Below are 14,262 nucleotides of genomic sequence, written 5' to 3' on the forward strand. Positions count from 1 at the left end.
TAAGTTTATTTCAAGTTCTAAGTGATGGCAAGAAACTAATCACTAGATAGAAATACATACCGAGACAAAATCAAAAGCTTTAGTGTCATCTTTCTTTGAATTGCTCATCACTGCAACATGATTTTGTGGTTGATTGCTTGAATTGAAAATATCTGGAAGCACTGATGCATTTCCACTGTTCATAGAATTGAAAGATGAACTCCCAAGACCAGCATTGAAATTTCCAAAATTTTGCAGTAGCTGCTGCTGCTGAGCAAGAAGAATCCCCATGGCACCATAATTTAATTGTTGCCCAGGAAATGACTGATTGAGCATCATATGTTGAGGCAAGCTGTACTGCAAGGGAACCTGTTGCTGTTGATAAAAGGAGTTCTGACCGAGAATGCCATTCAATGCTGCAGCACCTGCCAAGTGGCTAGTCTGATTATTTGCATCAAAGAACTGTGAGCCATTGAGGTTGCTATTGAGCTCTGCTTTAACAGCAGGTTGAGCCTGGCCTGTTCCATTAAGGTTCAAACCAGCCATCAAATCATTGACAGTTCCTTGGTCAGTAACATTTCCTTGGGCAAAAGGATCAGGGTTACTGCCAAAGATATCCGGTAATTCATTTTTGTTTGATGAAGAGCTATCATGCATGGCAGCTGATGATTTCTCTTCTACTGTCAACCCCGAGAACAGATCATTGGTCTCCTTAGTCTCTGCCTCGTGGAATGATACATCTGCAAATGGATCACTTCCATTACTATCAGCAGTGACACTTATATCAGCAATAGGTTCACCACCAAGCAAATCATCAACTGAAGAAACATGTGCACTGTTCCCAGTGTTCTGTCCATTGCTTTCCTGTCCAGAACTTTGAGTTCCTAGATCATCTTGATCACCTGTATCAATTAAATCAGGCATCTGAACCGGTGGGGGCATTGGAGTTTTTGTTGCTGAAAGATTTGTGGTTCCATTAGGTTGTTCCCCAATCAGCATATTCAAAACCTAGGAAATGTAGCATACCTTATTACAACCAATACTTGCCATGAAATGAGCTTTCGCCAAGAAAAAATTATGTAAAAAAAAAACTGAGTTCAATTTTGTGGTTTTGAGGAAACAGGAGTCACTTTCTTTCTTCTTTAGATGATGGACAAATAGCACGCAGAAGTCTACTTTAAAAGTTCCAGTTTTAAAAAATAGACTCACCTTTGAGGCCTTCTCTCTAAGAGAAACCTGTGGCAGCTCAGAGCATTTAACAACAGAAGCTGTGTTCTCAATGAAATATGAAGCGACGATAGAATAAGGATCAGTATCCTGTTTCCGCACAATGGCTTCCAACACACAAATAGCCTTCATACGAACCTGCGAAGTAAACAAGTATACTGAATTCTAACGAAAATCTAATGAACCATTTTAAAATAAAAGCTTAAGCACGCAGGCATATGATCAAACAAATTAAATGAAAGCTCTGCATGGAAACTATTCAACAAAGTGAAGAAGTCAGCAAACATTAAAAAAATAGAGAGAGCATATTTGGTACAACTGGGTTAATCCCTGATTATCATTTGGTTCAATAATTGGCCTGTAGTAGCTGCAAGGCAAACAAACTATACAACTCCACTCACAAATTTAAGGTTTGCTGCTGGTGCCCTAATGATAATGTCAGGACTAATCTGCTGTGTGTGAGTGTGTCAATGCATTAAGAAGAGAATTGTGGAGTGCAACACACACCAACACAGCACCACCCTGTTGGTTGAATAAGCTAAACATATCATGAACTGCAAATAGCAGTCATGCTTGCATAAAATTCACTGTTTTCATGCAAATAGGTCCAGCATCAACCAATGTTCTTAAGGCGTTGAGGCGAGGTGTGGCGCCCTACCTCCTCTGGACGCCTAGGCGACGCCTAGGCGAGGCGAGGCGACGCCATACACCAACGTAAAAGCAGCATATTAGCAGTATAATTAGCAGTATAAAGGGGAAAAGAAATGAGAAAAGAAGAAAGAAAAGAGAAAAGGCACGAGAAGAATGCAAGGCCCAGCCCACCAAGTCACTACCAGCCCATAAACTACTCTTCACCCTCCCGTGAGCCCACCCTCTCCACCCTATCGTCGTGCGCCGCCGCTCGCCCGCTCGTCCCAGACAGAGCACCAGCGCCGCCGGTCCTCCTCACCAGCGCCGCCGGTCCTCCTCCTTGCCGCAGCCACCCCCAGATGGAGCACCAGCGCCGCCGCTCCGGGAAGGGGCGCCGGCAGGTAGGTAGAGACGGAGCAGAGCACCGCCGCCGAGGATTCCAGGTGTTGGCGGCCTGCACCCTCTCTCTTGGGGGCCAGATCTCGCCGGCGCCGGCGCCGTCGAGGATGAGGAAGGCGGAGGTCGTCGCCTGCTAGTTCTGGTAACCTTCTTGCTCCTCCTTTCATCTCCCGGTCGCTCCTTCCCCTTGCTCTTCCTCTCTTCTTGCTGGGCGTCGGCGACGCCTTGGCCTCCCTGAGCGCCTTGACGCCTTGGCGACGCCTTAAGAACTATGGCATCAACATATTTCATCCAGCTACGCAATGATTAATAATAAACTATGGCATCTTTCAAACAAGTTGAACACTGAGTTGATAAGGCTGTTTATCCATGAACTCTATTAAACATATAATAAACAATACAAAAGAAAAGTATAAAACATTACAACAGTCATAACATACTTGAATCAACAAGTGTCTACATGTTAAACTTGAATCAACAGCACAAAAGAAATTGATTTAGTACACCACTTCTCAGGAGAGCAGAAACATGACTTGCCACTAGTTTTATACTATATGTTAACTGACTAACAGTGAATGTGGATACAAGGGGGTGAAATGGACGATAACGAATGGTCCACATAAACTCACCTGCCATAATGGAGAATTCAGTTTGTTCTCAAGTGCACGGCTCAAAGCGACTGCATCCAATTTGGAAGCTTCTGTTAAAAATATCTGGAGAGCATCTCGCGTTGGTTGCAATCGCACACCACTAGCAGTAACAATTGTCTCCAAAAGTCTCTCTTCACGAGTCTTAATCCCTGGTTGACTTGAGCTAGTCTCATCAGTTGGTGCAGAACTGGAAGGAGTTGGACCCCAAGAACCAGAAGCCACATTTTTTGAAGCACCAGATGAGGTACGACTCTCACTTTGAATTTCACTTGGATCATACCGACCATATCTTTCAGATTCTGTGGTCAAAGATCTACGAAGGTTAGGGCTCTTGTATGTGGCACCATTATCATTTGTCATCATTGCATGTGCTGCAGCAAAGTTGCTCAAACCCTGCTTAATAGATGCACTTCCAATACCCACTACCTCGCTGAGTTCACTAAGGAAAGACTTCTTGTCATCTATTCTAGATGGCTCATAGTTAGTATTTCCAAAGCCCTGTATGCGCTTGCCAAGACTCTCTGTTGCAACTGCAGGTTTAGGATCCTCTGTGGAGAAAATTGCAGCTATAGCCTCGTTCGCAGTTTCGCGGACAGCCTTATTAAGGGCATCTCCTCTTAAGGGATCAGGGTGGCCCTTGTAGTGAACTAGTTGGCGCATAGCCGCTGAATGCCGTTGCATCTCCCTCTTGAAATCATTACCAGATTTTCCTACTGCGTATTTGATCAGCCGTAAGGCCTGTACAGCAAGCATAGACAGAGTTATGTAATATTGAGTTGGAAGAACGGAGAACACAAGTAATGAAAAGTCCAAGCAACCAATGTACTCGAAGAACAAGATTGAAGTTAGTGCATCAACAAAATCTTGGTTAGACAGAGACCAGCATAACATGAACTGGGTGCTCCAGCTACAGAATATATAGAACTCAACAAATTCATCCACTTAAGCTAGCATGCAACATATAGTAGGAAGGTATAGTGAAACTGTGTTATGTCCTAGAGCAGCATTTGGCTTGTTTCACCCTGGAGCGGTCCTTATATGTATGTCTGACTGATATGTATATTGTATAAGAAAAAAAAACTCAGATAAAGATATATTTCCTTTATCAGAGACAGGGAACATAATAAAAAACTAATAATCACACTATCATGGTATGTAATTCAATTTCTGATTGCCAGCAGCAGTGATGACAAATTATAACGCCAGATTACCTAATTTACGAGAGTGAACTTGTCCACACAACCTCAGCTAAATAGAGCCATATAGCATTGCTAAAATGGAGGCAATAGCTCTCCTTTGATGGCAACAATCAAACCTGAATCAGCCGCGTTACACTGACACAAACTAAGCCAGCCCTCCCAGCTAATGAGCCAATTCATCACCCCCCCTGGAATTGGATGACAGCCAAATGAAAGCTTTTGCACATGCTTATTCGATTGTGCATCCATGCGAAGCAACCCAACAAGCCCTTTCAAGGTACTTGCCAGATCAGATTATAGGAAATGCATCAGAACAAGCACGGGACCATCGCCGCCGATGCTAAACCAACAAGATTAATATAATACTCGGATGATCTGCCTGGCCATCATCCCTGACCCAGGCAGGCAGGTGAACCCGATAGCGGAGAGGCACGCACCTTCTGCTTGACGAGGGGGCTCTTGTGGTCGAGGCGCTTGAGGACGAATTCGGCGACCTCCTTGACGATGCTGGCGTCGGATGCGCGCAGGAGCTCGCAGATCTCCTCGAGCTTGTAGACGGGGGCGACCTTGTCGTCGTCCGCCGTGACGCCGTCCACCATCCGCGAGCGCCAGTAGGACTCGACCGCCCGCCGGCTCTGATCCATGGCTGGCTCCTGCCCCTGCCCCGATCGGAGACGGAACGGATCGAAGAGCGGAGGGGATCTGGGAGAGCAGGGAGAGGGGGGGTGGGTGGCCGCGGACCGGGTCCGCGCGTCGACGAGGGGAGGGGAAGGTTGGGTTCGGGGGGCGAGCGGCACGTGCCGCGCCGGAGGGAGGAGGCGTGGTCGATCTGTGGAAGCTTCTAGTGGCGCGGCTAGGCTAGGCTGGCTCTACCGTTTCGCTTCTTGCCACCAGAGAGAGGAAGGCTGGAAAGAGGAAGAGCAGCATCGCATCCAAAAGCTTTCATCCATCACGTGGCTGCCAGATATACGCCTTGCTACGGCAGCCCCCTGAATTACTGAAAATTCCTATCAACTGGCTGAATTCGTGGCGAATTCAGTTGAGATTTTTTTTGAAGTTAAAATTTAGTTGAGATTCGGAGCATACTTTTGTTCCTCTTTTTGTGTTAAAAAAGAAAGGAAAATAGGCTACCAATACCAAACACCAGTCTGCTTCGAGCCGAACCGAACCCATAATAGGACCAAAGCTTCACCCCTGTCAAAATACCAACCCTCCCGTCTAACCACCCTACAACTCTTCCATCAAAAGAATCGCGAATAGATACAAGTTTATTTGCTGCTCAGGCGCAGTCGCAAAAAATAGCTACACGTTTATATTTATTATCCAATTCACAGCACTTGCAAACAATTGCGAAGGAGAAGAAAATGTACAGCTCTATTCTATTCTGCACCAGATGGACGCGCGAAACAGGAACTTCCTGCAGATGCAGTTCCTGGCTTGGCGGTGGTCGGCTTCCCAACCCTTAGTTTATTCCTTCGCATTCCCGTCCTCCCATGGCTAGGCGGTCTTCAATTGGATTCTCAGGTCAAAGAAACAATGTTAAAAGCTATAGTACGGTGATCAAAACTAATGTGCATTCTTTTATCTATCAGTACACAGCAGCCTCTTGGATCTCATCAGCTTCCTCAACTACCATCTCGTCCTTGAATAGGACCTTCAGGTGTGGCAGGACCTTGGGCAAGACAGGCAAATCCGCAAGGTTTACGCTCATCAGGTCAAAGGCAATGCACGTCTTCTCCATGTCAACCTCATCAATAACTGGGATTTTTGGGTATCGCTGGCTGAAGTGGGTCAAAATGATCCGGTATGCTCCAGCTGATGTGCCTACTTCTATTGCCTCCTTTGTTGTGCTATGGTTCCTCGCGATTGCTTCGTCCTTCATACTGTCCTCAAATGTTGCCTGACGAAATAGAGTATTACAAAGACAGCTAACAACAGGAAACACCACCATATTTTAATGTCATCTATCATCAACGATAGTTAGAAGAGAATATTTTGCAGCTAGCAGTATGATACAGTATCTGCAAGATTAGTTTATTATGGTACAATGGTGCTGGTGCGTGTAGTCCAGATTAGTTAACATGAAACATATCCAGCAGTGTGGACACAGGAAAGTGGAGAACTATCATCATATATATTGCACTTTTTGGAAGACACCTGATATTTAATCTTGGAACATAGCTATGGCGCCACTTATTCGCAAGAAAAATTATGTGTGCTGAAGCTTACCTCGTGTATTAGCACTGTCGCATCTCTGGATGCATCTATAAGAGCTGGACAGGGTCGTGTGTCACCAGAATATACAACTTTCCAGCCTGGAATAACCTTTCCAGCACTGTTCACCTTCTCTGTGGCTCTCAACACAACACCAAATGCCTGTGGACAGTGTACTACGGGGACACTGTACAGAATCTCCAAGCCTGATTCCTGCAGAACTTCTTTAAAATTAGCAAGAGCTGTGGTATCCCTGGGACTTGCAGGCTTCCTGTTGTAGTTCTCCATTCTACTTCCAGGGGCAAACATGGTGTTCTCTAGTTGAGGTGTGGCTGATCCAGTAACATTTTCACTGAGAAAAGCCTTGACGCTAGGCTTCAGAGTATTCCTGCAGTCTAGGAATTGCATGTCAAGATCTTCAAGAGTTGAATAAGCACTCAGGAATCTCTCAAGTGGTCTTGGTCCAATCACAAGCAAGGGTTTATGAGGCATCCCTTTTAACAATTTAGACCTTAGAGCAAGAACTCTAGCTAACCCTGTGTGGTGATCAGCATGAATATGCGAAATCCAAATACACCTCAAATTTTTTACAGCTTCATCAGCACCATTTACACCGAACCTATTACAAAGACAGCATACTCCAGTATGAGTTCATGACTAGAATTAATGTATAGGTCTATGCAATGTTAAATTAGGTGCAAGTACTAACCTCCTCTTTAGTTGTCCTAAAGTTCCTTCACCACAATCAAGAAGTATACCTCCTTGAGCATACAAGTTAATATATACAGAACTTACATTCCGATATTTTGAAGGCTGAGATGAACCTGTACCCAAAAATGTAATCTCCATATCTTCCCTTGATGCATCCTCCACACAGCAAGGGATCTCCTGATTGTCCCGTGGATGCTTTGGGCTACCATCTAGCTTAGCTGATTTCTGACCGATCCATGTCTCTTCAACCATCAGCATAAGACTGCCTGCTGGTTGTATATTTTTGACGTTTGCATTATTTTGCCAGAATTTGAGAACCTGTTCAGGAACTTCCCTAACCTCTGGGATCTCAGATACAAGCTCTTTTACAATATCCTTGTACGTGAACGAACTTGGAATAGAAGCACTATCCAACCCCAGTTGAGCATATGGACGCAGATGAAACTGCAAGAAAATGGAGACTAATGGTCAGTCTTATATTGCAGTTAGTTTCCAACACACAACAGTGCACTTATATCTATTCCTCCTTCCCTCAGCTTCTCATACATCCCTCTTTGATAGAACAAGAGTCTTTCCGCATCTCATAGCCTTAGTTGTATGCCATTCCATAATATGGAAAAGGTAGATGACAAGGATCAACTTTGAGAATTATTTGGTGTGGAAATGGAAGCGAGAAAATAAAAGGTCTGAACTATTACTTTGGCTGAACACAAATTCTATGTAAATACATTTTCTACAGATAAATGTTACAATGATTGTAGAAATCCAAAAAAAAAAATTTGAGGCTCCAATCAGACCTAGGAATTTGACCTTTCCCAAGCTTGTGGTAGGAAAGGTGAATGATATGATGTTCAAATAAAAAAAGTATCAGTAAGCTCCTGTCAGAATGCCAGATTAATATATATGATCACATAATGAGCGCTGACATAGATATGGTGATACAGCAAGGATGATGGCACAGAATTACCTTGAGCAGATTTTGCGCAGACACAATTCCACAGGCTTCCAATGAAGTACTCTGAAAGATCAATAAAATATTTACATCTATAACCAGCAGTAGTTCAACATTAAGAGTATTCTATATAGGCTACTGGAACCTACCTTATCATTCTCCATGACATCATTTGCAGGTTTAACAGACCAAAACCCAGAGGATGGGAATAGCTGAGGGCATACAAAATTGAGGCGCGATGATATTCTTGCACTACCTTTCAAGATTGGAATTTCCATGTTTTTACTGCATGGATCGAAGAAGGAAAATCAGATACCGGTGGCACAAGACCAATCAGACATAAACACAGTATTATAGCAAATTAAACCCTAAGAAGGAATAACTTCAGTTTAATTCATCTGTATTCAGCATTTCAATATGTGCAATCTGTTGTTTGCATTGAAACAGAGTAGTTAACTTTGGATTAGCAAAGTGTCAATAAAGTTCAAACTGAAGTAAAAAAATCTATAATGAGAATGCACTTAAACAAAAAAAGGCAAATGTAACTGAATCATACATTTCATGTCCTGCCATGATATGCTGTGTTTCACCAAATCTTTTCATCCAGTTCTGATAGTCAACAGATTTAGTAACGGAGGATGGACCTAAGTGGATTATGCAATTTACTTTCTTGCCACTCTCTCTTTGGTTCGAAGAGTCTTCATAAAAGCAGCTAAGGGATTGCAGTGAGAAAAGTTCTGGCATATGATATTGTGTAGGGCAATCCACCAGAAGAACAGCTGGTCCAGGAATTGACGGGCCAAGAACATCACTTGGATGAACCTAGAGGTCAATTGACAAACAAAATGAGCTTTAGACAAAAAAAATTCAAACCAGATAAATGGTGTGTATGATTGATATTCAAACGTATATTGAAAACTTACATTATCCTTAATGTTTTAATAATGATGTCTAGGGTAAAGAATCAGATTCTCAAAGGTGCCACTACAGTTAATATTTCTGATAAGCACACCTACTCTGTTAAAATAGCCATGCAACAACTAATGAGTCCATGGACAACTAGTATCAACTAGTATATGCTTTCACAGACTAGTTAGCATTGTTTTTAAGGCGGCAAGGCGAGCCGTGGCGAGACACTCATTCAAGTCGCCTAGGCGACGCCTAGGCGAGCATAAGGCGTGGCAAGGCGACGCCATATGATTATTAAAAAAATTCAAAGCAGCAGTATGGTTTAGGGATAAAAAGGGAAATGAAAAAATAAAAGGAAGAGGACAAGGAACAAAAAGGCCCAGCCCAGCAGACAGCCCATAAAACCCCTCCCCAACTATCGTGAGTTGCTCTGCTCTGCTACAGGTGCCTCTTCTTCCTCCCGATGCTGCTCCTCCAACCTCCAGGTGCCTCTTCTCCTTCCCAATCCTGATCTCCATGCCCACTCCTGGACCCGCCTCCTTCCAGATCTCCCCTTCGTTTCCTCACTGCTGCTGCCGCCCCCTTCTAGATCTCCCCTCTCCTTTCTCACTGCTGCTGCCGCCCCCTTCTAGATCTCCCCTCTCCTTCCTCACTGCTGCTGCCGCTCCCCTTCTAGATCCCCACGCGAGATTCCCCTGCTGCTGCATTTCAAGAGCCAGAACCGAAGGGGATGGAAGCAGAAATGGGTCGTTAGCGTTACCTGGTCCTCCTCCAGTTCTACCTCTCTCTCCTCCCTCCCCTGCTCTCTCATTTTGCTGATTTTGGTCGTGGCGTCCAGGATGCCCAGGGTTTTTCAAGCGCCTGGACGCCTAGGCGACGACTAGGCGACGCCTAGGCGACGCCTTAAAAACCATGCTAGTTAGGCAACATCAAACTTAACAGACTCCAAAAATCGAACAACATTAGGTCAATAAGAGGCAGCAGCAGTCCCCTAGATAGCACAAGCCTCATTCAAAAGAGAATGAGCAACAAAAAGGATAACCAAGTTAACCGATACAACTTTATACAGAACTAACCATTTCGTCGAACTGATCAGACTGCACAGAGTTCCCAAGTTGAAGTTCTCGATACTTGGGCCCAGGCCTCAGACCAAGGGCAGCAGCCTTAGCAGGGTCAAACTTTCCCTTAATTTCTGGCAATTCACACACATAGACTATAGCAGTATCACCTGGTTTCATGTCGATATCATTCAAGCTACCAGCTCCATTTGGGTACCTTGGTTTGACAAACATTGCTGATATCCTAACTACTTCATCATTAAGAATAACAACAGAGTCTTTAGGTTGTGAAGAAGATGCATTCCATTCAGCACCAAAGCTATGTGTGTGAAGCATTGCTCTATTTGGTATAAAAGATCTCATTGCCCCGGCTAGAAAGTCAAGATCAGAAGGGCCCCATATGTTCACCTGTGTTGTCAGTTAACAGGAAAAGGACTAAAATTAGTCTACTGAAATACTTTTAATGCTGGATGCATTAGTAGACGCCAAAAACACCCAAGAAAAAAGTGAACACACCGACATGCCCTCATCTCCTATGCCTGCCAGGGTTAGCACCAGGCCTACAATGTTTAATGCAAATAACTATGTAATGAAAATGTAACATCAGTATGTCAAGCAAACCAAATAATCACGCTATTTAGATTAAAGTGTTTATAAATAATACCTGGAAGGCCCCCTGCAGTTTCTGAGCACACCCGAGTTAAAAAGATATGGTCAATCTGGGAAGCGGGGGATTGTTTTGTAAGAAAGTTAACATTTTACAATTCTACAATACAAAAGATTAGGATATAAGAAATTTAGGAACAAGACAATGAATGTGAGTGTTGTGTACGTTGAGGGCATTCCACTCGCATACCTTTGATAACTTTATCTTGTGTTCAGTACAGAAACGTTGAAGACCCTGTCAGATGGCAAGATTTGAATTTAATCAGAACAAAATGACAAAACCAAGATGAACTTTGTCCAAATCTTTAAGATGAATCTCATATTTACTTCAGCTCAACACAAGACCATTGTTTTCAAAATTCTTTGTCCAACAGCTCACAAAAGAGAGAGAAATAAAAATTATCTTTTCAGCTAACAGCAATTGTTAGTTGATTTTTAGGGCATACGTTATTAGCTTGTGCAAACAAATACAAGGAAAGCATATCACAGCAGAACATACCTCGCCTGCATTAAATATAAACCTTTGCTTGTCAAAGAAGAGTAAAATAGAAGGTGAAGTGTCCTGGGTGTCCATCCCTGTACCAAGTATCTGCGCAGAACGAGCAACAGGGTGTGAGACCAAAAGAAAACCAATGGATCAGGTCAAGGGAAGAAATTGCCTTGCACTAGTTGTTTCATGCAACCAACTTAGTGACTTAGAAACAGAACAGCTCCATAAGAGCATCTCCAAGGGTGCCTAATACATAACCCAAAAATCTTATTTTGGGTCTAAACGTGAAAATCGTAGCTCCAACAGATGGCCAAATGAGCTCCCAATTTTCCCGCACGCCCAAAACCAGAGACTTGTGGAGCTATATTTCCACCGATACAGTCTGCTCCCAATCCTTCCATGCACTCTGTTGGGCCCACGCCTTCACCTTTGTATCCTGGCCGCGCGGCACCGCTATACGCCCTGAACTGCGCAGCCACACGCCACCGTGCATGCCGTCGACCACAAGTGCCCCAAGTCGGCGACGGCGCGTAAGGTTCCATGCCAGTGATGGCGCGAGCGATGCACACCTCCAGTCTCCAGATTATGCCCGTTAGCTCACTTTCCTTCGATGGAGGGAGAGCACGGGATAAAGAGCTCGTTGAGAGTGAGGGCAAGGAGGAAGAGAGAGCTCGTGGAGTAGGAGAGATGGTGGAGAGAGTAGAAAGCATGGGAGAGGGAGAGGAAGAGCTTGAGCCATTCCGTGACAGTGAGAAGGATGAATGGATACGAACAAGGCATGACATGACAATGGCGTATGGACGAGTCATGCTAGAGGCTACCGAGTGATGCTGACTGAATGATTCCCTACTCATGGTGACAATGCAGCGGCCTGAACCTCACAACACCGGTGTCGGGACTAAAGATCAAAGACAAAAAATTAACGGAATTAGTTTACTAGTTGACATGATAGTTATATTTTATTTTTTTGGAAGCCAAATATAGGACCACTGTTGGAGCAAGCAGTGTTTTCTGTGCCTAAATTTCGTTTGCAAAGTCCCAATCTAGAATTATTAGGAGCTAATATATTGGGCACTCTTGGAGATGCTCTAAGGCCACGCAACCAGCAGCTGGGATTATTAGGAGCTAATATATTGGGCACTCTTGGAGATGCTCTAAGGCCACGCAACCAGCAGCTGGGATTGTTGAATCTACAAATTACAACAATACTAGTGAGCATATCCTGGACTTTTATGGTTATTAGTGACTCCTCTTGCTTTGATACTTTTTTTGATGGAATGGGCACCATATCAACAGATTACAAATTAAAAGTTATGCCAACAGAAGTTACATACTAACATCTTATGGTTAGGATTCATCCTATGATACTTTTACTCCAATAATGCGATCCATTTGGGATGGCATCATGATTCATGCTAAAAATGTTTAGCTACCAGAAGTAAATGTTATTAGAATGATGAAATTGGGCTGAATTGGCGCAATGTAAGCAGAGAGATGGCGCGGGGGGAATCAGTCAGTCTCTCACCTGCACGTAGCAGGTGGTGTTGACGGGGTTGAGCTTGCGGGCCTTCAGCTCCATGCTCCCGCGCTTCCCGACGTCCCTCCCCTCCGCCCGCTTCCTGTTGAAGGCCACCTCCTTATCCCCTCCTCCAGCCATCTCCTCCTTGGGCGCCTTCCGGAGCGTGCTATTCCCGCGGCGGGGCGGGTGGTGGCGGCGGTAGGCGAGGGCGCGGAGGCTGGCGGCGCGCCCGAAGGAGGAGGAGGTGAAGAGGCGGCGCGAGAGGTGGAGGAGGGGGCAGGGGGCTAGGGTTTGGGAGAGGGGGAGGAGGAGGCGGAGAGGGGCGGGCACCTGCGGCATGGCTCGCGTGCTCGCAGAGGGGGGTGGTTTTATTTCGTCGGCGGCGGGGTTTTAGGGCGGACCGGCGGAGAGGCAGCCGCCCGCCCTAAGGGGCAGGGATGGATTATATTTTTCTTTTTCCCAATTTCTTTCCCCTTCATTTTTATGATGGCAAAATAGGTGACTATTATTCCAGGGTTAAGTTTGCCTTTAAACTTTCAATTAGATTAATTTAGTCCTTAAATTTCTATGTTCGAGTCAATCCTGTCCCTTGTCATAATTGGCCATCCATATTAGCCTGCTATGTCACCTCATATATATTTTTCTCTAACTCATCACTACCAATATCATATATGTCTTCTCCATCTTTTTACAAGAAAATCAATAACACACATGTTTAGAAATTGGCTAATGGGTATAAGCAAGAAAGGAAGAAGTTCGATTTTTATTGGGTTGCAACTCTTATGTGACGATACAGTGCACACGGAACGATTTGATTTTAATTTACCTTATTTATGCAGGCTGTCTTCATAGGAGTGTACTTGTCGGTACCCTACAACTGGGGTACCCACTCCTATTGTGTCAAGACTCGCGTAGTTATCCGTAACTACACCCTAAGGAGCTTAGCAGCAGGACCCCTGGGGTCCGGCTCCATCTCACCGGACCAACGGTCCCGGACCCGCTTCCCGCTCGGGGACGGGTCCGGTGTCACCACGTGTCCCAGAGGTGGAAATGCTCAGCACCTGTGGCCGCGGACCCGGACCCCCGCAGGTGGGTCCGGGACCTCCACGTGCCTATCCAGAGTTCCAGACCCCCGCGAGCTCTCGGCTCAGCTAGCTGCTCGGGAGGGGTCCGGAGCCGCCACGTGTCACGCAGACGCGGGCGCGGGCGCAAGCCTTCCGCTGGAAGCTCCCTCGCCAGCCCGCATTAAGTGCGAGCGTTTGAGGCGTGCTCTGCTGCCGCTGGGTACGGGGTAGCTTTTGTGAGTCCACACTGTGGATCGCCAGCCCTCCTGCCGCATTAAATGCTGGTGGTTGGGGCGTTGTAACGAACATGGCACCATTGATGCCATTTCGAGTGATTTTGGTGATCGAATGACAACACAACACTTGGACTAATATGATTGTTAAGATGATCATTCTCAGGCTTTTAGGTTCAAGTGATGACAAAGAGAAAGAGAAGATAGGCGTAGCAAGGCCCGATGGACTGCCCCTACGGGGGTTCCGCTACCCGGTTAGCGGACGGGGGTCGAGGGGGAGCCGCCCCTCGCGGGTCTCAGGGCAGCGCCCTGAAAGCTCTTCGATTCAGGAGCACCGGAAGAACCGACGCCAGGGCATCGGA

The 14,262-nt window shown here is 45.4% G+C and overlaps 1 protein-coding gene across 1 annotated transcript; it reads right to left on the minus strand.

Annotated features, from left to right (window-relative positions):
* Positions 1–27: 27 nt before the first annotated feature.
* Positions 28–13,048, minus strand: LOC120673270 (tRNase Z TRZ3, mitochondrial-like). The gene is made up of 15 exons (XM_039954034.1): positions 12,610–13,048; positions 11,094–11,183; positions 10,785–10,829; positions 10,593–10,647; positions 10,445–10,488; positions 9,947–10,336; positions 8,518–8,783; positions 8,111–8,246; positions 7,977–8,027; positions 7,008–7,453; positions 6,314–6,917; positions 5,682–5,984; positions 2,865–3,623; positions 1,189–1,344; positions 28–987 (listed from the first exon to the last, which is right to left on the minus strand). Exons 1-15 carry the CDS (start codon positions 12,940–12,942, stop codon positions 43–45), a joined length of 4,623 nt encoding a protein of 1,540 aa, XP_039809968.1. The 5' UTR covers positions 12,943–13,048; the 3' UTR covers positions 28–42.
* Positions 13,049–14,262: the final 1,214 nt, after the last annotated feature.

This window comes from Panicum virgatum, chromosome 5N (genome assembly GCF_016808335.1).
Source record: "Panicum virgatum strain AP13 chromosome 5N, P.virgatum_v5, whole genome shotgun sequence".
NCBI classification, from domain to species: Eukaryota; Viridiplantae; Streptophyta; class Magnoliopsida; order Poales; family Poaceae; genus Panicum; species Panicum virgatum.